Source organism: Artemia franciscana, chromosome 1, assembly GCF_032884065.1.
Source record: "Artemia franciscana chromosome 1, ASM3288406v1, whole genome shotgun sequence".
Lineage (NCBI taxonomy): Eukaryota > Metazoa > Arthropoda > Branchiopoda > Anostraca > Artemiidae > Artemia > Artemia franciscana.
In genome coordinates this window covers 52,975,768-53,002,800 of record NC_088863.1, presented here as the reverse complement: position 1 = coordinate 53,002,800, position 27,033 = coordinate 52,975,768, and the positions used below count along the sequence as shown (strand labels likewise).

Here is a 27,033-nt window from a genome sequence, read left to right as displayed (position 1 = left end):
CGACTAAGGTTGTCAAGTTCATTCTTCCTGTCATTGTGTGTGCCCTCACGAGACTTGTCAATCTTTCTTTTGAAAATGGTGTCTTCCCAAGTGCTCTAAAGCGTGCTCGTGTTATCATCCTTTTTAAAGGTGGATCAAGGAATGATCCTGCAAATTATCGTCCCATATCTCTTTTATCAGTGTTTAGTAAAATTTTTGAAAAAGCTATGCTTTCTCGACTTCTTGATTTTCTTAATTCTAAACTCTTTTTTCATGATTTTCAGTTTGGTTTTAGGGCCAAACATTCAACTGAGCATGCATGTGCAACTCTCTTGAATTATTTAAATTCAGCTCTTGACTCTGGTTTGATACCTGCTGCTCTTTTTCTTGATGTTCGAAAAGCGTTTGACTCATTAACACACAAGATTCTTCTTCTGAAGATGTCCCGTATTGGTATAAGAGGGAATGCTTATTCATGGTTTCTATCATATTTATCTGGTCGAGTCATCTCGGTTCATCCGGACTTTTCTAATCCTTCTGGAATAGAGTTTGGCGTTCCAAAAGGATCTGTCATTGGGCCGATACTCTTTTTAATCTACGTCAATGACCTGATTAATGCGGTTAAAAATTTAAAACCTACCATTTGCTGTCGTCTTTGTCAACCAGTATCCGTTACTAGCTGTGACAAGAGTTTGTCCTTATCGGATACACTTATTGCTTTTGCTGATGACAGTACTCTTGGCACAACCGGTAGAACTGAGTCTGATCTTCGTTCTAGGATGATAGCCCTTTTTGAAAGAGTTATCCAGTGGTTTGATGTAAATTATCTTGCCTTAAATGTCGAAAAGTCATGTTTTGTCATTTTCTCCAGAGTCTCAAAGGCTTGCGCTGATTTAAATGAAATAAATGTATCAAGAGGTTCTCTAAGTAGACCTAAGGATCGTTACGTTCGATTCCTAGGCATCTTGCTTGACGAAAATCTTTCGTTCAAGTATCATATTGACCTGATTAAAATGAAAGTCTCCAGGAGTCTTGGAATCCTTAGAAAGCTCAAATAGATATTTCCAGGGTCGATTCTTAGACTCTTGTTCTGCAGCCTAGTTCAGTCTTATGTTTCATATTGTTCTGTTATTTGGATGTCAACTTTTCCCTCGTCTCTGAAGCCACTTTCAAAACTTTATGATAAAGCAAGGACTCTTATTCAGGAAACTAACCGTTTTTCACTTAAACCCTTGCTTGATTTGAAATCTCTCTATTTTCTTTCTTGTTCTTCTTTCGTTTTTTTACAGTTGCACGGCCATCTTCCTGCTGTCCTATGTAATAATATATCTTTTGTTTCTGATCAATCGACTTATCATCTCCGCAGTTCCAACAATTTACTGGTTCTTCACACACCGTCAGTGAGGTCTGACTTCAACCCTCTGACAGCTTGCAACAGGATCTGGAACACGCTCCCAGAGTTCGTACGAAGCTGCCACTCGTTTGGTATGTTCAAAAATTATGTTAGAGATTTTCTAGCTAGTAAATAATTTTGTTTGTTTTTTTTTTTTTGTCTTTATTTTTTATTCCGGTTTCCCTTGGAGTTGATGTCTCTGGATTGAGTTGGGTATTTAATTGAGTTGGTGAAATCATGTGCTACTCCCTGCCTTGCTTGTCATTTTTTTGGAGATTATTAAGGTGGGCGACTCAATTTTTGGTTTTTGTTTATATTTTTTGTTGTTGGTATTTTTTTCTCCCCTGTTCTTTCCCGGCCATGGAGCCTTATGGGGGAGATTGTCTTGAAGTAATTTTTTTGTTTATGGATTTTAATGTTAAATAAAGAACTCAGAACTCAGAAGAACTCAGAACTAAAACGACCAGCGACACTGTTCTTGGGATCTGTTATCGTAGCCCCAACAACACTGACACATCCGACGAAGCTCTGTTCTCGCAAATAGCAGCATTCGCTAAGAACACCAACCAAAAGCTTGCTATTATAGGAGATTTCAATCTCCCTAAGATAGACTGGAATAGGCGATACACCACGGAATCTACCGCAAGCTTGACGAGTAAATTCTTGGACGTTATTAACGAACACTTTCTAGAGCAGCTAATATCTGAGCCAACAAGGATGCGGGGATCTGACACACCAAGTATCCTCGACTTGTTACTAGTAAGCGATGGAGACCTGGTATCAGATATTAAGCAGTTGTCACCAATCGGTAAATCGGATCACTCGGTAATTGTGTTTAGCTTGGAAACGGAGGTTTTGAGGACACGTGTGGCACTGAAACGTAACTACTACAAGGGAGATTACGTTGCTATGAGAAGAGAGCTTTCGGATGTCAACTGGACTGAAGAATTCAGTGGGTTGGAGTCGTTAGACACCATTTACACAAGGTTCACTAAGATTGTAGCCTCAATGGAAGAACAATTTATTCCTTGGATCTCAAGAAAGCCTTTGACAAAGTTCCCCATAAGCGTCTCGTCAAGAAGCTCAGGAAATACGGTCTCTCATCATCCGGGTCCTCATTCAGTCTTCTTCAATGGATTACGGACTTCTTAACTGACAGAAAGCAAGTTGTGTGCGTAGAAGGTTGTCTCAGCAATGCCGAAGAAGAAGTTCTTAGCGGAGTACCCCAGGGGTCAATTCTCGGCCCCCTTCTGTTTAATCTCTACATCAACGACCTAGTTGAGGTCATCAAATCTGACATCCTTCTCTACGCGGACGACACAAAGCTCTATCGCGTCATCTCGTCATGTGAAGACATTCACCACCTGCAGGCGGATCTCCAACGAATCGATGACTGGATGAGGAAGTGGATCATGGAAATCAATACCCAGAAAAGTCATATCCTGACTCTGGGTCCACAAAACTTTTCGTCCTCATACTTTCTTGGTTCCACTGCACTCACTCTTAGTAGAGAAGAAAGAGACCTAGGCATCTTAGTGGATTCTGAACTGAACTTCAGTAGCCACTATGAAGCTGTCGTCAAGAAGGCTTCCAAAGTTGCTGGTATGATCAGAAGAAACTTCTCGTGCGAGGATGACAAAATGCTTGCTACGCTCTATAAGTCCCTTGTCCGCCCGATTCTCGAGTATGGACATTATTCTACAAGACCATACTACAACAAGGGCATAGATGCTCTCGAAAATGTTCAGAGGAGGATAACTAAATTCTCTCCCAGGTTACGCTTCCTTCCCTACGAAGAGCGGCTTAGAAAGCTTGAAATCCCAACCCTCGCATATAGATTCCATCGTGGTGATCTTATTGAAATGTACAAGCTCTGCAATGGAGCCTATGATAACGTACCAGCCCAGAGAATCGTGCAGTTCAATAAAAATCATCTCCGAGGACATCAGTACAAAGTGAGTATGGAACGTTTTTACAAGGACATGGGCCGATGGACTTTCGGCAACCAAGTTGTTCAGCATTGGAACAACTTACCAGAAAGAGTAATCTGCTCCACAAACCTACGGACATTCAAGAAGGAAGTTGATGAATATTATTCAAGTGACATTTTCTCCTTATGCAAATTTAGAAGAAATGCAAATTAAGATTTTTGTTTTGTAGAGGCTTAACGGCCTGCCATCAAATTTGCGAATATATTTTTATTTAACTAAATCAAAACAACAACTGCATATAGGCTGCCAAAAGAGTACATAAGCAATTTCCCAGAATCGGAATAGAGTAATGAGTTGGAGCGTTCAAGGCATGTTGAGCTAACCAAAAGGCACTACTGATATACTGCTACTACCGCAGCTAATTGAGCTACTTCTTTTAATTTTCAGGGAATGTCTATGAGGATGTTGAAGTACATCAAAACAAACATGGCGTATCAGCAATACCTCAAGAATGGCTAACAGTATTCTATTTAAATTTTCAAGGCATGATGAGGGAGATGTTCAGCTGACCAAAAGGCAGTATATGGATATTATTACTTTTACTACGTTGCGAGCACTACAACTACTAAGAATAAGGGTTTTGAGGTAAAATTTTTGGAATTTTGAGCGGAAAGTTGAACCTAATCAGAACACACTATTTGCATGTAGGGTGTCAAAGGGACGTATCAGCAAAGTTAAAGGAATTTCTTATGGTATTAAGTTGAGGCTTTCAGGGTATGAAGGGGGTGATGTAAAAAAAAACAAAAGGTGCTATGTAAAACCTACTACTAATGGTATAATTGCTACTACTACTAAGGCTAAGGATAATGACATGAAGCTTTCTGGGAATGTTTAAGGGGATTTATATATATATATTTTAATTCGGAATTATTAGGAATTTCAGAAATGAAGATTAGTATATGTATTAAACAGTTAATTGACATTCAGTAAAGCCAGTTAAATTAAAACTAGATCTAAGACAGGTATTCAGCGCTGAGGCAGCATCGTCACTTTCACTTAAACATTTAAATACTTAAAAACTTAAAATACTAAATATATATATATATATATATATATATATATATATATATATATATATATATATATCTATATATCTATATATATAAAAATAAGTTGTCTGTCTGTCTGTCTGTGGATCAGGTGACGTCATGTTTCTGTGTCGGCTGACGTCATGAAATTAGTTGTCGTCATTTTTGTTTTGTTATGACGATGCTTAGTATATTGTAAAACACATTAATTTGGTTAATAATATACCATTTGAAACACCAAAATGAACATGCTGGAGTAGTAACTCGGTGAGAGAGGGTGTCAGAACGGAGAATGAAGGTCCCAGGTTCAAATCCTGGTTAGGCTAAAAAAGGTAAAAAACTAAAAACTAAAAAAAAAAACTGAAAAAACTAAAAAAAGGCAAAAAATACAAAAAAACTAAAAACTAATAAAAAAATAAAAAAGCTAAAAAACTAAAAAAACTAAAAAAAATAAAAAAAGGTAAAAAACTAAAAAAAACTAAAAACTAAAAAAAAAACTAAAAAAAGGAAAAAACTGAAAAATGGAAGAGAAAAAGAAAACTAATAAAATTAAGAATAAAAATAAAAAAACATAAAAAAGATAAAAACTAAAAAAAAAGTAAAAAGAAAAAACGAAAAAAAACTAAAAAAGCTAAAAAAAAGGTAAAAACCAATAAAAAACTAAAAAGAAAAAAAGGAAAAAAACTAAAAAAAATTTTCATCTAAAAAACTAAAAAAACCTAAAAAAGGTAAAAACTAAAAGAACTAAAAAAGAAAAAAATAAATGACGACACTCAAAGAGAAAGCGACCGGGACAAAAGGAATGTTCGATTAGCAATCAACAAAGCACCGGGACACAGGGAGTATAAATGACGACCAGGACATAAGTAAAAAAAAAAACTAAAAAAACTAAAAAGAAGGTAAAAACTACAAAAAAACTAAAAAGAAAAAAAAAAATAAAAACTAATAAAAAAACTAAAAATTCTAAAAATCTAAATAAACTAAAAAAGAAAAAAAAATAAAAAAGGAAAAAAATAAAGGAGAAAAACAAAACTAAAAAACGAATGTATATACAGACCGGGACACCGGGATACAAATGACGACCGGGACACAGGGAATATAAATGACGACCGGGACACAGGGACACAACTACAACGGGGACGCCGGGGGGCACAGGGGGATATAAATGACGACCGGGACACCGGGACAGGGAATGGTCGATTAGCAATCACCATCAACAAAGCTCAAGGGCAATCATTAGAATCATGAGGTATAGATCTGAATACGGATTGTTTTCCCATGGACCATTATATGTTGCATGTTCAAAAGTCGGTAAACCTGACAATCTATTTATATGCACAGACAATGGGACAGCAAAGAATGTTGTATATTCGGAAGTTTTACGTAGTTAAAAACATATATATATATATATATATATATATATATATATATATATATATATATATATATATCTATATTCACAGGTGGGACATAGGGACACAACTACAATGGCGCGTAACTAATATGGCGCGTAACGACTTACGCGCGCGGGGGGGCTTGGGGGGGGGGGCGCGAAGCGCCCCCACCAACTAGGTGTTTCCTCAAAACAGCTATATATATATATATATATATATATATATATATATATATATATAAGGGTTTCATTTGAAATTCTGACTTTGCCCCAAGTTCTCCCTGAAGGGAGAATCTTCTCCACTCTTCAAGTCATTTAACTACTTTCTATATTAAGGCAAATCAACATTGCATAAATATGTCCACCTACAGTGCTTGGATTTCATCATATTGATTTGTTATGCTTTATATGGGAAACTCTATATATGTATATGATCCAAAATCTTACCGCAATGAACCATAAGTCCCAAGGGATAAGAATTGATATTCTGTATCATAGTAGAAATAAACACTAGAAACACAACGAGGTAAAATATCGATGACTCCGACCGCAATCAATTTCCCGTCTAATCTGTAATGTTGATGGTACGAGCCACACATTCTCAGGGATTCATCACTGCCTTTGACTGGCTAAAACAGAAAAAAATTATAGCATCCAATGTACGCTCAAGAACAAAAGATAGAAGGAAGAACGAACACGTAAATTTATAACTTTCCTCAAAACCTTCAGCTGCATTAAATAAGAAGGCAACTGAAAAAAAAGGAAAATTTATTTTAATTTCAATCAACAAAAAAAAAACATTATTAAATGAAAAAATCTAGAACAAAACAAAATCAGCACAATAGTAACATTAGTTATAATTATTACAACGACATCAGCAGCGTTAAGTGTGATCGGCAGTGTAGCAGTGATCAGCAGCGTTAAGCTGCCTGAGGCCGAAAAAACACTCCACTATTCTTCCCTGCTAAGAGTCTCCAAGGAATCGCAGCTATCTCCTGCCACTCCAAAAAAAAAAACGCCACTCCAGTCTCGCTTGGGGATTTCAGGCTTTCGCTTACCCCCATTCAGCCTATTTAGCAAAAATATTGCAGAGACCAGTATTTATGCATACTGGGTGACCTCGAACCAGCCCGCTCATGAAGTTGGGACGTCATGAATTGGAGGGGACTGTTAATTCGGAAAAATTGGAAAACATTAGGTATTTTTAACTTACGAAGGAGTGATCGGACCTTAATGACATTTCATATTTAGAAGGACCTCGTAACTCAGGTCTCTTATTTTAAATCCCGACGGATCCAGAGTCATTGGGGGGAGTTTTATTATTATGGCATTACGGTATTTCATCACGAAATTGCCTGCACAGAATTACGCATGAAAAATTTCTATGAAAAACATTCCAGCACATCCTTTTCTCCTTTCCTCACCGCCTGTTTTATAGCTCATATTTAAAAACTATCAAAACCATTATCCCCGAAGCACCGAATTATCAATAAACAACAGTTTAATCAATATTACAGTTTAAGCACTAATCATTTCAATCAACATGGTGATAAACAAAAACAGCTACAGTATGCAAAACAAACAAGAGTGAAACTCTAACGATCAAATCATTCTAACGATCAAATAGTTTTATTATGATATCCGAAAGCCTGAAACTAACAAGCTACAAGCTATTAGCTCCAAAAATAGCTAAAATTATTAAGCGTGAAACTTACCAAAAGGAATTTAACTCAGTTGGTAGATTTCAAATTACAATATATTTTCCATCAGCGTTTTTCCTGTGTTTTCGTTTATTTTTTCTTAGTTTTCACTTCCGTTCCGCCAGTTATTCGTGTCGAAAGAGCAAATGGAGTGAAAGCTGTTTATCAATGTGACCAATTAATTCCCGAAATAAGCCAACCAATGTGTTTAGGAGGTGTTCCACAGTGAAATTATAATTATGTTGTATGTCCATGTAAATGTTTTTTTTTGTTTTTGTTTTGTGTTTTTTGTCTTTTTTCTTTTTCCCTTTGCTTGTATTTTTTTCTTTTAAATGTATGTTTGTAGATGTTGTTTTTGTTGTCAAGATTAATTTATGTCAAAGAGAAAAGTAAATAATTTCCCTTTTTTTCCCCCTTTTAGTGTGAGTGTGTGGTGCATTTGTGTGTGTATATTGTGTAGGTATCCGGTAAATAAATATTGAGAATTATGTTAGTTTGCAACTCATTCCATCCTTGGCCGATATTGGAAAGGAAAAGTATTGCTTGTATCTTTTTTCTGTTTGTATATTTTCTTAATCTATTTTCTTTTAATTCACTTATTGCTTGTGTTAAGGATAGTTATTTCAGTCATATTATTGTTGGTTATATTTATTTCCGTTTTTTAAAGGAAGTTATTAAGGGCTCTTTTAACTTTCATTCGTCCCGGGATTTACTGAGAAGAATAATATTGGATAGTTATGATGATTTTTTCTCACTTGACCAGTACCGTTTAAATGATTTTGAAAATGGTTGTAGATTTTGATAGATTGCGTCCACTTGAGAATAGTCCACTTAATTTGGCCCATTTGGAGATAATAGATGAAAGTAGAGGGATTGATGATTTTGTTGTAGAGGAAAGTAAAATAGCAGTACGCTATATTAGCCCGGTTGATATTTCTGAATCGATGCCTAATGATTCTCTTACGGTTTTCCACTTGAATTGTCGGGGACTGCAAAGCAGTGTAACATATTTAAATGAACTATGTATGTTTTCTGGAATTCAAATATTAGCTCTAACTGAAACTTGGTTACAGAATCATAATTCTAGTTTATTAGAAATAGGTAATTATCGATTGTGTCTTAAGAATAGGGAGACTCGTCAGCATGGTGGACTGGGTGCTTACATTAGAAAAGACTTGCTAGCTATAGAAAGAGATGATTTAAGGGTTAATAGAGAAATGGTATTTGAGAGCTTGGTATTAGAGGTTAGCAAGAAATCCAAGGTGTTTTATTTGGTTGTTGTTTATAGACCTCCGTCGAGCAATATTAATGAATTTTTTATGTTACTAGAAGAACAGTTGGACATGATTAGGAGTAGAAACTTACCTATATTTGTGTGTGGTGATTTCAATATTGACCTAATGAATCTGTTTATTAATACAGAAGTTAGCCAGTTTTTAAATATTATGCTGAGTTATGGGTTGAAGCCTACGATTACAGTCCCAACTAGGGTTACTATGAATTCAGCATCGTTGATTGATAATATTTTTGCTAATGTCAGTTACTATAATGCAAGTGTGATAATAAATGAAGTATCTGACCATTTTGGGATATTTTTGAGTGTTCAAAATTTTTTTAGTAAAGGTACTAGGCTTAACTCAAATTCACAAAATAGATATAAAAAAGTGATCATTGATAATAATGTGCTCATTCTTTATAAAGTAAAGTTAGAGAAATGTAATTTTGAATTTTTAAATAGTAATGAACTAGATATTAATGCTAAGTTTCAAAACTGGTTTTCAATTATAAATAGTTTATTGATTGATTGTAGTATTTGTAAAAATGCAACTCGTCGTAGAGAAACTCCAAAGAAACCCTGGATTACCCAAGCTCTTTTAAAGGCTATTATTAGAAGAAGGTGTTTGTTCAAAATGTGTGCAGCTAGTAACAGTGTAAGTGATAAAACAGAATACAAGATTTAAAGTAACCAGTTAAATACACTACTTCATAAAGCCAAAGCTGATTACTATCGTAATAAATTTAAATCTTGTGAAGGTAACCCTAGAAAAACATGGCAAATTATAAAATCCGTTGTAAGTCCTAATAATGATGGTATATTTCCTGACGGTATACATAATGATAGCACAACTGCTGATAGAATGTGCCGTCATTTTGCTAATGTGGGAAAGGATTTGGTCCAAAGTATAGTTATTTCTGAGCATGAAGGTAGTTTTAAGAAATATTTATCGAATGCAAGTGATGTTTCAGCGTATTTGAAGCCAATCAACGCTTCTGAGCTTTCTGAACCATTGAAAAATTTAAAAATTGGAGCTTCAGGCTCTGATTTTGTAACAGTTAAAACTTTAAAGTATATTTACCCTGTTATTTCCGGTCATTTAGTGTATTTATTTAATGAATGTTTAAGGACTGGGGTGTTTCCAAGTTGTTTTAAAATTGCAAAAGTTATCCTGTCTATAAAGGTGGAGATAAAAATGTACTAGGAAATTATAGGCCCATTTCTTTATTACCAGTAGTATCTAGATTGTTTGAGAAATTGATAGTTAAAAGAATGGTTGAATTTTTGGAGAGTAAATCATTTTTTAATCCAAATCAATTTGGTTTTCGGAAGGGTTTATCTACTGAGCATGCTGTTTTATTTTTGACAACTTTTGTGAATGATGCGTTGGATAATGGTATGAAAGTCGCTTCTGTTTTTCTTGATATTGTAAAAGCTTTTGACTGCGTTGACCATTTTATACTCATTGCCAAATTAGAAAATTACGGTTTTAGAGGACCATTTCTTGAATTACTGTCCTCGTTTTTAAAAGAAAGAACTCAATATGTACAACTAGGAGATAATGTTTCTTCAGTCAGTAGTGTTAAATTTGGAGTACCTCAAGGATCTGTTCTTGGTCCCCTGTTATTTCTAATTTTTATAAATGATATATGTAGAGCTTTTAATATGATTTCGTATGATCTTGACATTGGATGTGACGGGGGAAAAAGTAATTGTTCCCAGCTTTGCGGATGACACTCATATAACTGTGGCTGCACGAACAGGAATTCAGCTGTTGAGTCGTATTAGTTCTTGTCTGGAGTTTGTACACAATTGGATGAAGCTTAATAAGTTAAATTTGAATTATAGTAAATCTTGCTTTTTATTGTATGGTAGGAGCTCAAATTATTACCCTTGGATAGACAGACTTAATATTGCTGATATGGGTATTCTAAGAATGAATTGTACAAAATATCTAGGAGTTTTAATTGATGAATGTCTCAGCTTTAGAGAACATATAGATTATATTAGTCTTAAACTCGCTAGGAATGTTGGCATTTTAAGAAAGTTGCAGTATATTTTCCCAAGAGATATTTTAAGAACAATGTATTATTCCTTAATTCATCCTTATCTGCTATATTGTTGCAATGTTTGGGGTAGTACATTTCCTTCTCATCTCGATCGTGTTCGAGTTTTGCAGAATAAAGCGCTTCGAGTGTTATGTGGTGTAGGTTTTAAAGACTCGGTACAAAAGAGGTATATAGAATGCAAAATCTTGCCTTTAGCAGGACTTATTATTTTTTATCGAAGCCTGTTTATATATAAAATATTTTCAAAATTGTTTACCAATATGTTTTAAAAGTATGTTTGAATTAGGAAGTGATATTCATACACATTCTACGAGACAGTCCGATATAATTCGTCGTCCGCTTACTATTACTCGTAGATCTCAATTCTCTATTCGGCATCTAGGACCCCATGCATGGAATTGTTTACCTACGACTTTGAGAAACTTGGATAGCTTTCTTGAATTTCGGCGGGAATTAAAGCTATTTTGCCTTAATATTTATGGTTTTGATAGTTGAGTGGACCTCAAGTGGAGCCAAGATGTTGGTTTTGATTTTGGCGATACTGGTTAGGTGGTTTTAGTTTCTTTTTGTTTTGTCTCTTTTGAAGTGTAAATCCGTTTCGATTGAAATGCAGGGTAATTGATTTTTTCTTCTTCTTCTTTCTTTCTTTTTTCTTTTCCTTTTCTTTTCTTTTTATTTTTTCTTCTTTTTCGTATTGTTTTATATGTATGTGTATTGGGGTTGTAAGCCCAAAGAAGCTTTGCTTCGGGCCATAAAGATTTCTAAATGTTATTTTTCCTTCTTCGCTTACAGAAAAACTAAAAAAAGTACAGATTTTAACACATCGAGTTTCTTGGCCATGCTTTTAAAACCAAGAAAAAATAACCCCCTCCTTGAAAAAAAAAATGTTATTGTCGACTCTGAGGAAGATTATACTCAAGTTCTCCCCCCCCCAATATACAATTTGAAACATACATACATATAACCACAATATAAATTTTTGTTACTTCTATTTTACCTATCACCAAAATTTATTCCGTTTTGGAACAACAAGGAGAATAATTTGAATAATCTCCCAGTTAATTCCATGCTATCACCATTTGCAAGAATCCCCATTGCTACAGTTATTTCTTTCGTGAACTGGAAAACTTTTTCAAACAGAAATTATGCTATTTACTATCACTAAAACAACTCATTGAAGTACCAAAGACTTGATACCAGCAAAACGGTGCACGCTCTACCTATCCCCCTTCCAATTCTGTTCGAAGTTTTGCCCTTTACCTCTTCTACAAGTTCCAACTTCCTGAAAATCCGTTCTCTTTTTGTAATTTATCATTTTCCATCCGTAAAACATGGCATAACCCTCACTAACTTTTGTTGATATTATCCCTAGAAAGTGGGACCGAACAACAGTTTCCGTAGAGCTTTTTATTTAAATCGAGTACTAAACCCTTCCTTGAATAGTTCCGCTGGAAAAAGTAAGGATATCTTCCTCAACTTTTTGAAGCACAATATTTCAAACCATATGCTTGACCGACGCCTTTACTGTGGTTTCAAATGATCGCATTTTATTTTGGAGACTGATCTTTCTATTCTTCCAAACTTTTTTCAACTGCAGAAAAAACACCCTGTGTTTTGGCTATCCTGCTTTTTATATCTCCCCTGCAATAACAATCTTTAATAATAATACAACCCAAGTAAGAGAAGCAATCCACTTGATATATTTAACACCCATTCTCCACGACTAGGATGATTTAATTAATTAGCCCTTTCGCAATATTTCATTTGGTACTCAGTATAAAAAAAAAAGGTTTCTGATTTTTCTTAGGTATGTAAATTATTTTTTCCTCACTTTAGAAACGGTAAGAAACAGTATTGATTCAGAGTTCAAAGTCAACGCACCTTTCTTAGATTGGATATTTTATTAACATTAACAAATCAGTATACTTTTTCATACTGATTTGTCATTCAACGTGTGAACTAGAGAACTTGTTTGACTAGTCGAGATGTGATACAATCGAAGCGAAATTACTCGAAATGGAAGTTAAAGACCGTAAACTCAACTTAATCATCCACGGATTATCAAAAGAAAAACAGCAACAGACAGTTTTCGCGAATGTGTCAACATTATTTTCATCGACAATGGAAATCACGGATAACGTTCAATATTACAGTGCTACCGAAAGTCTCAGAAGTCGAACGTGTTTACCCGTAAGCCGGCCGCCCCTCCAGTTTTCCTCTCAGTATTCTCAGAAAAAAATATATTCAAGGTATTTTCAGATCAATATCGAAATTGAAAGGAACAGGGGTCCGGATCTGCACGGAGTTGCCGACCAAATTAAATACTGTGAGAAATGAATTACTGGCTCAGGGTAAGGAATTACGAGATAATGGATCCGTACAATTTACACGCCTGAAGCAAAAAGGTGCCAAATTGTGGCTTGAATACAAATCGGATTCAGAGTCGCAGTGGGAAAAAGTGTAAGATCACTAAAGGCGACTAGTGTGAGAAAATAAGGCCTACTCCGCTCGTGATTGATATATTTTGCATTTTTGTGTTTGTGTGATGTTGATTATTTACTTTCGTGTGTTACTTAGGCTAGCTTGGTTCAAGATTCTCTTCATTATTTTTGCCCCAGTTATTTCTGTTCATTTATACCTACTCAATATAAGTTTGCTCGAAGGATGGCAGGTTTTTCATGATTCATCATTGGCACGGGGTCCTTGTCACGCGGACTTGCTGGCACGAGGTAGGATCTTTCCGACTCTTTTTATATGAATTCTAAGTTTGCGGTTGTAGGGAGAAGCGATAGGCTGGCAGCTTTGAAGGGGAAACCTCTAAGCCTTTCGCTACTTTCTGAAACTTTTAATGTTTTTGGCCAAAGAGAAAATAACACTTTTTCAGAAATAAAACCGTCATCGTATGTTTCTCCTGATGAAATAAATAGACTTGAAGATAATTCGAAGAGAATCGGATTTATAAACACACAGGGACTAATTAGTTCTATTGATGAACTAAGCAGATTATTGCCAAAAAATCAAATTGATATTTTGGGAGTTTGTGAAACATTCATCAGTGATGCGACAAAACATAATGTTAAAATTCCGGGATATAATTTCATTGAAAAAAGTAGAGAAAACCATGGAAAAGGTGGCCTCGGGTTATTTTTGAAAGAAGGAGTGCATTTTAAACGTCTGCCAGAGCTCGAAAAATATGACCTTGAAAAATTGTGTAAAATTTTGGCTGTTGAATGTCGGGCCGGAATCGAGAAATTACAAATTTGTGTCGTTTATAAGCCTCCGTTGGCACCAATCCCGCTTTTTCTGCAATCTTTGGAATCCTTATAAGCATCTTTAGACGATAAAGATATTGTGGTCATGGGGGATTTTAATATAAATTTACTGAAAAATGATGAAAATACTCAAACAACTGAATTTATTTCTCGAATGACATCAAAATCACTGATTCCCTCATGTACAATCCCAACGCGGGTTTCACTCACTAGTGCAACTCTCATCGACAACATATTTTTAACAACACCAGCCACGTCTTCACAAGTTGTTTTAACGGATTTTTCTGATCATTTTTTGTTAATTTCCGATACGAAATATCAGCTTCAAACAAAAAAAAGCACCAGAAATATCACAACAGATTATCAATAAAAAAAAATCTGGACTGTTTAAAGGATAAATTCAATATTATCGATTGGTCTCGTGTATTTGATGCTGAAGACGTAAACTCTGCAATGGCTCATTTTTTCGAAAAATTTAACGCTGCTTTTGATGAGTCATGCCCCAGAGTAAAAACACGAAAAGGAAAATATAATCAACCCATTCAACCGTGGATATCGCCCTCCCTTTTGACCTCAATAAAACAAAGAAAACTGTCTTTATAAAAAATTGTTATCATTCCCAAGCGAAGAAAATAAAACAACTTTCAAAAAATACATAAATCTACTTTCAAAAACAATACATTTTGCTAAAAAAAAAAAAATTATTTTGATTCTTTTAGAGAAGTAAGTAAGTCACCAAAGAAAATTTGGGAGCTAATCAATTCAAGCTTAAATCGATCACACAAAACTTCTACACCATCAGAAATAAAGGACGCTCACGGTCATATAATTGAAAGGGAGCTAGAAATAGCTAACTACATGAAATTGCATTTCGCGTCAATTGGACAATCGGTAGCCAACAAGCTCCAACATAACCTGCCCCATGGTCAATGTGATTATCGTACATACCTTGTAAAGCCTTCTGTAAAATCTATGTTTTTAACACCGGTAACAGAGAAAGAGCTTGCCAATATTGGTAAGCTTTTATAAAATGGGAATTCCCCGGGGATTGATGAATTGTCTACGAACATTGTGAAAGTTATTTTACGGAGTATTAATAAAGTAATGTGTCATTTGATAAATCTGTCATTTAGATCGGGAACTTTTCCGGATTAATTTAAGAAAGCAAAGGTGATACCACTGTATAAAAGCTATGACCGGAGCAATTGCACGAATTACAGACCGATATCTATTCTTTCAGGTTTTTCTAAATTAATGGAGCGATGTTTTTATAATCGAGTGTATAATTTCCTTATTTCGAATGATTATTTTTCAAAAAATCAGTATGGGTTTAGAAATGGACATAGTACGCAGGACGCTATCCTGACAATGGTCTAATTTATTCACGAATATCTTGATAAAAAAAATGATTCCGGCAAGTATTTTTTTGGATCTTGAGAAGGCATTTGACACGATTTGTCACGAAATATAGTTGTTTAAATTAAGCCATGGCAGGATACGAGGACCAGCGCACGATTTTATCACATCTTACCTAACAGGTCGATCCCAAGTAACAACTATCAATAAAACAGTTTCGGATCCATGCTTATTGCCCAATATTGGCGTTCCTCAGGGTTCAATTCTGGGACCACTGCTCTTCCTAATATGCATAAATGACCTTCCATCAGCAACAGAAACCAACACTTGCAACACTTGCAGGGAAGTAGGAAGATGATGTCAAAGAGAAGCTGCAAATCGTGTTTTCCCAGCTCATTGTATGGCTAAAAGCTAATCTTTTGTCATTGAATGCCGCCAAAACGAAATTCATCATTTATAGTAGACTTGGACACAAAGCAAAAGGAATTTTAGCTATAATTGATCAGGCTACAGATATTCGAATTCAAAGGGTAACTTCACTCCGGTATCTTGGTATAACTATTGATGAAAATCTTTCTTATAAAGAACATTGTAATAGATCACGCGTTAAAATCGCCCAAGGAGTTGGTGTAATGAGGAGGCTTCAGCATTTTTTTTCCCTATGAGGTTCTACGACTCATTTATTTTGCCTTGGTGCATTCCCATCTTACTTATTGTCCCCTGATTTATTTAGCAACTTTCAAATATCATATAAAACCCATACAGACTCTTCAAAATCGGGCTCTTCGAATTTTGCAAAGATATTTACCGTCGCCTTCTTCCTATCCAAATAAATCTAAAACTGAAACTATATATTTATTAACTAATATTTTGCCTGTTCCAGAATTATTCACTCTTCATTCTTTTTTATTCAAGGTAAAATATAATCGCTCAGAACTGCCTTCGTACTTTCGTACGAGAAATTTTTTCCCTGAGCAACCTGACCATGTTTATGAAACCCGTAATAAATGGAGAATGCAGCACCTGAAATTAACCACTGAGAGAGCACGGTTCTCGCCATATTTCTCGATCATGGGTTCATGGCATCTTTATCTACCATATATTGACTACAGTAAATCTCTCCCACATATTAAAAAGCAACTTCATTCTATCCTTATAAATAAATTCAAGAATCAGTGATAAAAAAATCTTAAAGTGAATAGTTGTTTGTTTGATATTGACATTTTTTTCTTCAAATAAGTTGCCCGTCATCCGTCACCCTCACTTGCACACTGTTTTTGTTTTGTTTTTCGGATTGATATTTGCCGAGTGTCAGTTGTTTTGTGGGTGGGTTCCCGTCTAGTGGTGAGTCGTGGATTTATTTATATTTATTTTATGCATTTGTTTTTGTTTCTTTTTTCTGTCAAATAGGTGTGCTATATTGTTATACCGGGTCTTTGTCAATCGACCTTGTGTCTCCGGCTTGACCCTTTTTTTATATTGTGTGTCTTGTAAAGAAGTTTAAATAAAAATCTTGAATCTTGGATCCTCAAAATCTCTCCTTTATTCAGAAGACCTGGGAAAACCTTATTTAATTAATTTTCCAATATTAACAATAATAAACAAAAACAACTGACTCTGAATTTTTATGTAAACTGATGCATCGCAAAACAACCCTTCTGATGCACTACAGCCAAACAGGTAATTCTACATTATTCTGCTACAACTGCCAAAACTAACATAATTTATAAAATATTCGTCGTAAGACAAACTTAGAATTGAATGTTTCTCTAGGCACTTCTTTGTCGTCTTTTTTTGTCAATTCAGAACGTTTGCATAATGACAGCAGGTACTAACCCGTTAAAAACAATTTAGCGTAAGCCAAATTGTAAGATGGAGTTTCACAGTTCAGCTTTGACGAAATTTTCTAAACAGCAACAATCAAAAACAAGGCGAATACCCAACTTTGTACAAACTCCGGCCTTTCAAAAGTGGGCACCAAGGGTCTAACATATATAATTATTACTTTTCTGTTAGAGTACTTCAAAAGAGTACTTACCTTTAAAGGAGATTTGACAAGGAACCGCTCAAAATGTTTCATTGTACAATCGCTTGGTTTGTCTCCATGTACAGCCATCTGGTACTTTGCATATAGTGCATGCGACTCAGGTAGCGTTTCCTGAAACTCCATAGACGCTGGTGAACTCTGGACAAGAGAAATCTAAAAAAAAAATGACTAGCAATGAACTGCCTGAAACTATATTTCTTCTTTTTCATCAACTTGTTAAAAATCTGACATTGCGATTTTTCAGTCATTTTCATCTCGAATAATTATGGCAGGATTTTTCAGTCTAAATAGTATTAAAGGACTAATTGCGATAGGTTGTGTTTAATATTGCATTCATTTATCCCTGATGAAAGTATTGCTGAGACGAAATTCATAATATTTTTTCCGGAACTTCAAATATAAGCAGGGCTAGAAGAATAGATCCAAGTTTGGCATCACCAAGTTTGGCATAAAGTCTGACTTTCTGTTACTGGATCGAAAAGCTTATATCTATGGGTCGTAAGCATGAGATAGGTTTTTTATGGTTGACCATGTTTTATCTTGACAAATTGTGTTTATTGCGTTTTGGAAAAAAAACGCCGTTTGCTACTTTAAATCCAATTAGTTTTTTTCTTTTTATAAAACGCGTAAAAAGTGAAGCCCAAGTTATTTTGTAGCTTGGTCTACTCCTTAACTCCCTTGGTCTATATATATATATATATATATATATATATATATATATATATATATATATATATATATATATATATATATATATATATATATATATATATATATATATATATATATATATATATATATATTATACTAGCTGTTGGGGTGGCGCTTCGCGCCACCCCAACACCTAGTTGGTGGGGGCGCTTCGCGCCCCCCCCCCAAGCTCCCCCGCGCGCGTAAGTCGTTACGCGCCATAATAGTTACGCGCCATTGTAGTTGTGTCCCTATGTCCCACCTGTGAATATAGATATATATATATATATATATATATATATATATATATATATATATATATATATATGGTTTTAACTACGTAAAACTTGCGAATATACAACATTCTTTGCTGTCCCATTGTCTTTGCATATAAATAGATTGTCAGGTTTACCGACTCTTGAACATGCAACATATAATGGTCCATGGGAAAACAATCTGTATTCAGATCTATACCTCATGATTCTAATGATTGCCCTTGAGCTTTGTTGATGGTGATTGCTAATCGACCATTCCCTGTCCCGGTGTCCCGGTCGTCATTTACATCCCCCTGTTTCCCCCGATGTCCCCGTTGTAGTTGTGTCCCTGTGTCCCGGTCGTCATTTATATTCCCTGTGTCCCGGTCGTCATTTGTATCCCGGTGTCCCGGTCTGTATATACATTCGTTTTTTAGTTTTGTTTTTCTCCTTTATTTTTTTCCTTTTTTCTTTTTTAGCTTATTTAGATTTTTAGATTTTTTAGTTTTTTTTATTAGTTTTTAGTTTTTTTTTCTTTTTAGTTTTTTTGTCCCGGTTGTCATTTATATCCCCCCTGTTTCCCCCGGTGTCCCCGTTGTAGTTGTGTCCCTGTGTCCCGGTCGTCATTTATATTCCCTGTGTCCCGGTCGTCATTTGTATCCCGGTGTACCGGTCTGTATATACATTCGTTTTTTAGTTTTGTTTTTCTCCTTTATTTTTTTCCTTTTTTTTTCTTTTTTAGTTTATTTAGATTTTTAGATTTTTTAGTTTTTTTATTAGTTTTTAGTTTTTTTTTTCTTTTTAGTTTTTTTGTAGTTTTTACCTTCTTTTTAGTTTTGTTAATTTTTTTTTTTACTTATGTCCTGGTCGTCATTTATACTCCCTGTGTCCCGGTGCTTTGTTGATTGCTAATCGAACATTCCTTTTGTCCTGGTCGCTTTCTCTTTGAGTGTCGTCATTTATTTTAGCTTATTTTTCAGTTTTTTCCTTTTTTTTAGTTTTTTTTTATTTTTTATTGTTTTTAGTTTTTTACCTTTTTTTAGTTTTTTTAGTTTTTTTAGTTTTTTAGCTTTTTTACTTTTTTTATTAGTTTTTAGTTTTTTTTGTAGTTTTTGCATTTTTTTTAGTTTTTTCAGTTTTTTTTTTAGTTTTTTATTGGTTTTTACCTTTATTTTAGCTTATTTTTCAGTTTTTTCCTTTTTTTTTAGTTTTTAGTTTTTTTAGTTTTTTATCTTTTTTTTAGTTTTTTTAGTTTTTTAGCTTTTTTATTTTTTTTTATTAGTTTTTAGTTTTTTTTGTAGTTTTTGCCTTTTTTTAGTTTTTTTAGTTTTTTAGCTTTTTTATTAGTTTTTAGTTTTTTTTTGTAGTTTTTGCCTTTTTTAGTTTTTTCAGTTTTGACGTCACCTGATCCAGTTTTTTCAGGTGACGTCACCTGACCCATCCATCCATCCATCCACAGACAGACAACTTATTTTTATATATATAGATATATATATATATATATATATATATATATATATATATATATATATATATATATATATATATATATATATATATATATATATATATATATATATATATATATATATATATATAAGTTGTCTTTGTGTGTGTGGGTCTGTCTGTCGGGTGACGTAATGTTTGTGTGTCGACTGACGTCATGTTTTCAACTGACGAAATTACAGACCGGGACATCGGGACACAAATGACGACCGGGACACCGGTACAAAGGGAATATAAATGACGACACTCAAATAGAAAGCGACCGAGACAAAAGGAATGTTCGATTAGCAATCACCATCAGCAAAGCACCGGGACACAAATGACGACCGGGACACAGGGAGTATAAATGACGACCAGGACATAAGTAAAAAAAAAACTAAAAAAACTAAAAAAAGGTAAAAACTACAAAAAAACTAAAAACAACTAAAAACTAATACAAAAATAAAAAAGCTAAAAAACTAAAAAAACTAAAAAAGAAAAAAAAATAAAAAAGGAAAAAAATGAAAAATAAAGGAGAAAAACAAAACTAAAAAAACGAATGTATATACAGACGGGACACAGGGACACAAATGACGACCGGGACACAGGGAATATAAATGACGACCGGGACAAAGGGACACAACTACAACGGGGACGCCGGGGGGCACAGGGGGATATAAATGACGACCGGGACATCGGGAAACAAGGAATATAAATGACGCCCAGGACACTCAAAGAGAAATCACAGACTGGGACACCGGGACACAAATAACGACCGGGAAACAGGGAATATAAATGACGACCAGGACACAGGGACACAACTACCAAGGGGACGCCGGGGGGACAGGGGGATATATAAATGACGACGGCGACACAGGGAATGGTCGATTAGCAATCACCATCAACAAAGCTCAAGGGCAATCATTAGAATCATGAGGTATAGATCTGAATACGGATTGTTTTCCCATGGACCATTATATGTTGCATGTTCAAGAGTCGGTAAACCTGACAATCTATTTATATGCACAGACAATGGGACAGCAAAGAATGTTGTATATTCGCAAGTTTTACGTAGTCAAAAACATATATCTATATATATAAAAATAAGTTGTTTGTGTGTTATGTCTGTCTGTCTGTCTGTCGAGTGACGTCATGTCATCAGTTGTCGTCATGTTTGTTATGACGATGACGTCATTAAAAGTATTTAAGAAAATCGTTCAAAGACAAATTTTTAATTGCAAGAAGATCGTGGACGGAAAAATATTTAATCGTAAAATGACTGAAGAACCTACAAGGGCAACAGACACACAACTTTCGAGTTACGTCATGTCATCATGTCGTCATGTCGTAATGAAGTTAGTTGTCGTCATGTTCGTTATGACGATGAGGTCATTAAAAGTATTTAAGAAAATCGTTCTAGACAAATTCTTAATTGTAAGAAGATTGTGGACGGAAAAATGTTTAATTGTAAAATGACTGAAGAGCCTACAATGGCAACAGACACACAACTTATTTATTTATATATATATATATATATAATATATATATATATATATATATATATATATATATATATATATATATATATATATATATATATATATATATATATATATATACATATATATATATATATATATATATATATATATATATATATATATATATATATATATATAGTTGTCTATCTGTGTGTCTGTCTGTCAGGTGACGTCATGTTTTTGTGTCGACTGACGTCATGAAGTTAGTCGTCGTCATTTTTGTTATAACGGTGACGTCATTAAAGATATTTAAGACATATATGTTCACGTAGAAATCTATTAATGTTTAAGTTTAAAATGACTGATGAACTTGCAATGGCAAAAGCCGATGAAGATGCTCAAAGAGTCTATGCCAAAAAACTTGCTGCTGATAGAGAAAATCAGAAAAGAAAGCGTGCCGAGAATCAAAAGAACAGCAAGGAAACAGGCCTTGAGGCTAAAGAACGCAAAACCGCGCAGTTAGATGAAGATCCACCTGGACAGCGAGAGTCAAAACATATCAAAACTGAAAATGATAGCGATGATGATTGGGTTTGGGATTTTGACTTGGATAAGGTCATCAATGCCTACCAGATTTTAGTTAAAAAAACAAAGGTTAGGCGATATGTATTTCATAGTGAAGCTGAAAAATAAAGAAGAAAAAGAAAACTGAAAAAAGAAAAAATGTAAAAAACTAAAAAATACTAAAAAGAAAAAACACTCAAAGAGAAATTACAGACCGGGACACAAATGACGACCGGGACACAGGGAATATAAATGACGACCAGGACACAGGTATTTAAGAATATCGTTCAAAGACAAATTTTTAATTGTAAGAAGACCGTTGAAAGAGAAATTTCTAATTGTAAAATGACTGAAGAACCTACAATGGCAACACCCGAGGAAGCTGCTCAAAACGAATGTATTCAAGCCGAAGTAGCTGAGTTGGTAAAGCGTTATGTTTCAGGTTCTAGGTCCGAGAGGCTCCAGGTTTGAACCTTGGCTTTAGCATTAATACAAAAGAAGAAAAAAACTAAAAAAGGTAAAAACTACAAAAAAATGTTTCTGTGTCGACTAACGTCATGAAGTTAGTTGTCATCATTTTTGCTATGACAATGACGTCATTAAAGATATTTAAGACATATATGTTCACGTAGAAATCTATTAATGTTTAAGTTTAAAATGACTGATGAACTTACAATGGCAAACGCCGATGAAGATGCTCAAAGAGTCTATGCCAAAAAACTTGCTGCTGATAGAGAATGTCAGAAAAGAAAGCGTGCCGAGGAATCAAAAGAACAGCAAGGAAACAGGCTTGAGGCTAAAGAACGCAAAACCGCGCAGTTAGATGAAGATCCACCTGGACAGCAAGAGTCAAAACATATCAAAACTGAAAATGATAGCGATGATGATTGGGTTTGGGATTTTGACTTGGATAAGGTCATCAATGCCTACCAGATTTTAGTTAAAAAACAAAGATTCGGCGATATGTATTTCATAGTGAAGCTGAAAAATAAAGAAGAAAAAGAAAACTGAAAAAAGAAAAAATGTAAAAAACTAAAAAATACTAAAAAGAAAAAACACTCAAAGAGAAATTACAGACCGGGACACAAATGACGACCGGGACAGAGGGAATATAAATAACGACCGGGACACTAAAAGAGAAATTACAGACTGGGATACCGGGACACAAATGACGACCGGGACAAATGATTATAGCTTGAGTAGATGTGTTCAAATCGGGACTATGTCTAAAATTTGTCCCTATTGCAAGGCCTTGAAATTCAATGGTGAAACGATGGGAATGTGTTGCGCCTCAGGAAAAGTTAAACTTCCTCTATTGGCTGCACCACCAGAGCCATTGAAGACTTTCCTTACTGGAACTACGTCAGAATCTAAGCGTTTTTTGTCACAAATCAGAAATATAACTCATGTTTCCAAATGACGTCGTTTGGAGCCCAAATCGAAAATCCAGATCAATTTATGTCTACTTTCAAAGTAAAAGGGCAAATTTATCATAGAGCAGGGTCCCTTCTACCATTCTCAGGCGAGAATCATAAATTTTTACCATTGTACTTCATCAGTGATAGAAATTCTGAATTGAATGCACGTTGCGAAATTTCTCCCAACGTTGAAAGGAAAATCGTTTCCCAATTGCAACATCTTTTCCACGAAAATAATAATTTAGTGCGTCTGTTCAAAACAGCCATCGATTTGATGCCTACTGATACGCATAAAATTGTTATTTCCGCTGAAAAAACGCCTCCTGGCCAACATGTGCGTAGATACAATGCTCCAACTGTCGACGAAATGGCAATCGTTACGGTCGGTGATCAGTTTTTACCTCGAGATATTATTCTTCATTAGCGAAACGCTCAGTTGTTAAGAATTGCTGAAACTCATCGATGCTACGATGCCCTACAATATCCTATCATTTTTTGGGATGGAGCCGAAGGCTATCAATTTAATATTAAATTGATGAATCCAGCCACCAACAAAGAAATGAATAAGAAAAGCAGTGCAATGCATTATTATTCCTATAGACTAATGATTCGGCAGTAAGTATCGGCAGTATGTTGTTAATTACTTGCAACACGAGGGATTGAACCACGGTCCTTACTATTTCCAAGTGTAGCTTCATCCACTACGATATCACAAGGTGATGGATTAGGAGATTCAGAAAATACTAGTTATGGATAAGAGATAGCCTAGAAAATAACTAACGCATTATGACTAGTTTATCTCTTTTTTTTTTACATCTAGTATTCAATTAGGGGATTATAACTAACGCTAGACTTTATATTTTGTTCAAGTCAGAATTTTAATTAAAAACCAATGAAAACAACTTCTACCAGCGTATGAGATAAATTTGCTCACTACTCTTTAAATTTACTCTTTTCTTACTTTTGGTATTCCACCAGGGGGTTATAACTAATGCCAGATTTCATATTTTGTTCAAGTCAGATTTTATTTAAAAACTGATGAAAATGACTTCCACCAACGTAGGCTATGAGATAAATTTGCTCTTCGATTATTATGAGATAAATCACCTCTTTACTCATATTCCTCATGCTACTCATATTCTAGTACTAGCTGTTGGGGTGGCGCTTAGCGCCAACCCAACACCTAGTAGGTGTGGGCACTTGCGCCCCCCGAGCCCCCCCCGCGCGTAATTCGGTACGCGCCATGTTAGTTACGCGCCATTGTAGTTGTGTCCCTGTGTCCCACCTGTGAATAGAGATAGATATTTATATGTTTTTCATTACGTAAAACTTGCGAATATACAACATTATTCGCTGTCCCATTGTCTGTGAATATAAATAGATTGTCAGGTTTACCAACTCTTGAACATGCAACAAATAATTTTCCATGGGAAAAACAATCCGTATTCAGATCTATACCTCATTATTCTAATGATTGCCCTTGAGCTTTGTTGATGGTGATTGCTAATCGAACATTCCCTGTGTCCCCGTCGTCATTTATATATCCCCCTGTGCCCCCCGGCGTCCCCTTTGTAGTTGTGTCCCTGTGTCCCGGTGTCCCAGTTTGTAATTTCTCTTTGAGTGTCCCGGTCATCATTACATACAACATTCTTCGCTGTCCCATTGTCTGTGCATATAAATAGATTGTCAGGTTTACCGACCCTTGAACATGCAACATATAATTGTCCATGGGAAAAACAAATCCGTATTCAGATCTATACCTCATTATTCTAATGATTGCCCTTGAACATTCCCTGTGTCCCGGTCGTCATTTATATATATATATATATATATATATATATATATATATATATATATATATATATATATATATATATATATATATATATATATATATATATATTCCCTGTGTCCCAGTTTCTCTTTGAGTGTCCCGGTCGTCATTTATATCCCCTGTGTCCCGGTCGTCATTTGTGTCCCGTTGTCCCGATCAGTAATTTCGTCAGTTGACAACATGACGTCAGTCGACAAATAACTTCATGACTGAATAATTCTCAATCCTCATAATGACGTCTTTCGACAAACATGACGTCAGTCGACAGACACACAAACAAACAACTTATTTTTATATATTCTAGTATATATCTATCTTCTATATATATATATATATATATATATATATATATATATATATATATATATATATATATATATATATATATACTAGCTGTTGGGGTGGCGCTTCGCGCCACCCCAACACCTTGTTGGTGGGGCGCTTCGCGCCCCCCCAAGCCCCCCCGCGCGCGTAAGTCGTTACGCGCCATATTAGTTATGCGCCATTGTAGTTGTGTCCCTGTGTCCCACCTGTGAATATAGATAGATTTATATGTGTTTCAAACTACGCAAAAATTGCGAATAAACAACATTCTTGGCTTTCCCATTGTCTGTGCATATGCAAAGCCGTATGTACTAATAATGACGTCATATACAAACGCTCTTTTTACAAACAAACAAACATGCATCCACATAGCTCGTTTTTATATAGATAGATACAATACAAATTAACTGCGTAAAACTTGCGAATAAACAACATTCTTCGCTGTCCAATTGTCGCTGCATATAAATACATTGTCAGGTTTACCGACCCTCGAACATGCAACGTACAATTGTCCATGGGAAAAACAATCAGGATTAAGATCTATACCACGTTTTTCTAATGATTGACCTTGAGCTTTGTTAATGGTGATTGCAAATACTAATCGAATTGGGAATTGCAATCTTTTAAATTGAAAAAGCAGATCCGTTGGAATCATGGGAATGCGAGGAATAAGAACAGCCTCACCCTCATAAGGCCCTGTCAAGATTGTGGCCTCTATTAGGTTTTCCATTGTTTTTTTTTACGGCAAGTCGCGTGCCATTGCAAAGCTTTGGTGGGTTGATATTTCTTAAAAGTATTATTGGTACGCCTATTTTTAGTTGTAGCACGTGTGGTGTAAACCCTGAAGGATCTATGGAATTTAAAAATTCAGATGGATAATTAACCGCTTCATTTGGTTCCAAAACTGTGTCGACTGACTTGTAAAGGACTTCCTGGTCTCGAATCTTGTTCAAAACAATATTGTTGATTTCGTGGACGTCTATATTTATAAATGACGACCGGGACACAGGGAAATAACTACAAAGGGGACGCCGGGGTGCACAGGGGGATATATAAATGACGATGGCGACTCAGGGAATGGTCGATTAGCAATCACCATCAACAAAGCTCAAGGGCAATCATTAGAATCATGAGGTATAGATCTGAATACGGATTGTTTTCCCATTGACCATTATATGTTGCATGTTCAAGAGTCGGTAAACCTGACAATCTATTTATATGCACAGACAATGGGACAGCAAAGAATGTTGTATATTCGCAAGTTTTACGTAGTTAAAAATATATATATATATATATATATATATATATATATATATATATATATATATATATATATATATATATATATATATATATATATTCACAGGTGGGACATAGGGACACAACTACAATGGCGCGTAACTAATATGGCGCGCAACGACTTACGCGCGCGGGGGGGCTTGTGGGGGGGCGTGAAGCGCCCCCACCAACTAGGTGTTG

At 35.0% G+C, this 27,033-nt stretch overlaps 1 protein-coding gene across 1 annotated transcript in view; it reads right to left on the bottom strand.

The window, feature by feature from the left end:
• LOC136031330 (arginyl-tRNA--protein transferase 1-like) overlaps nt 1-27,033 on the bottom strand; it is an 88,131-nt gene that overhangs the window by 11,086 nt on the left and 50,012 nt on the right. The window contains exons 4-5 of the mRNA XM_065710816.1: nt 17,496-17,657; nt 6,232-6,413 (exon numbers count right to left, since the gene is read on the bottom strand). Coding sequence (XP_065566888.1) covers nt 6,232-6,413; nt 17,496-17,657 — 344 coding nt within the window. The remainder of the gene's footprint in view (nt 1-6,231; nt 6,414-17,495; nt 17,658-27,033) is intronic.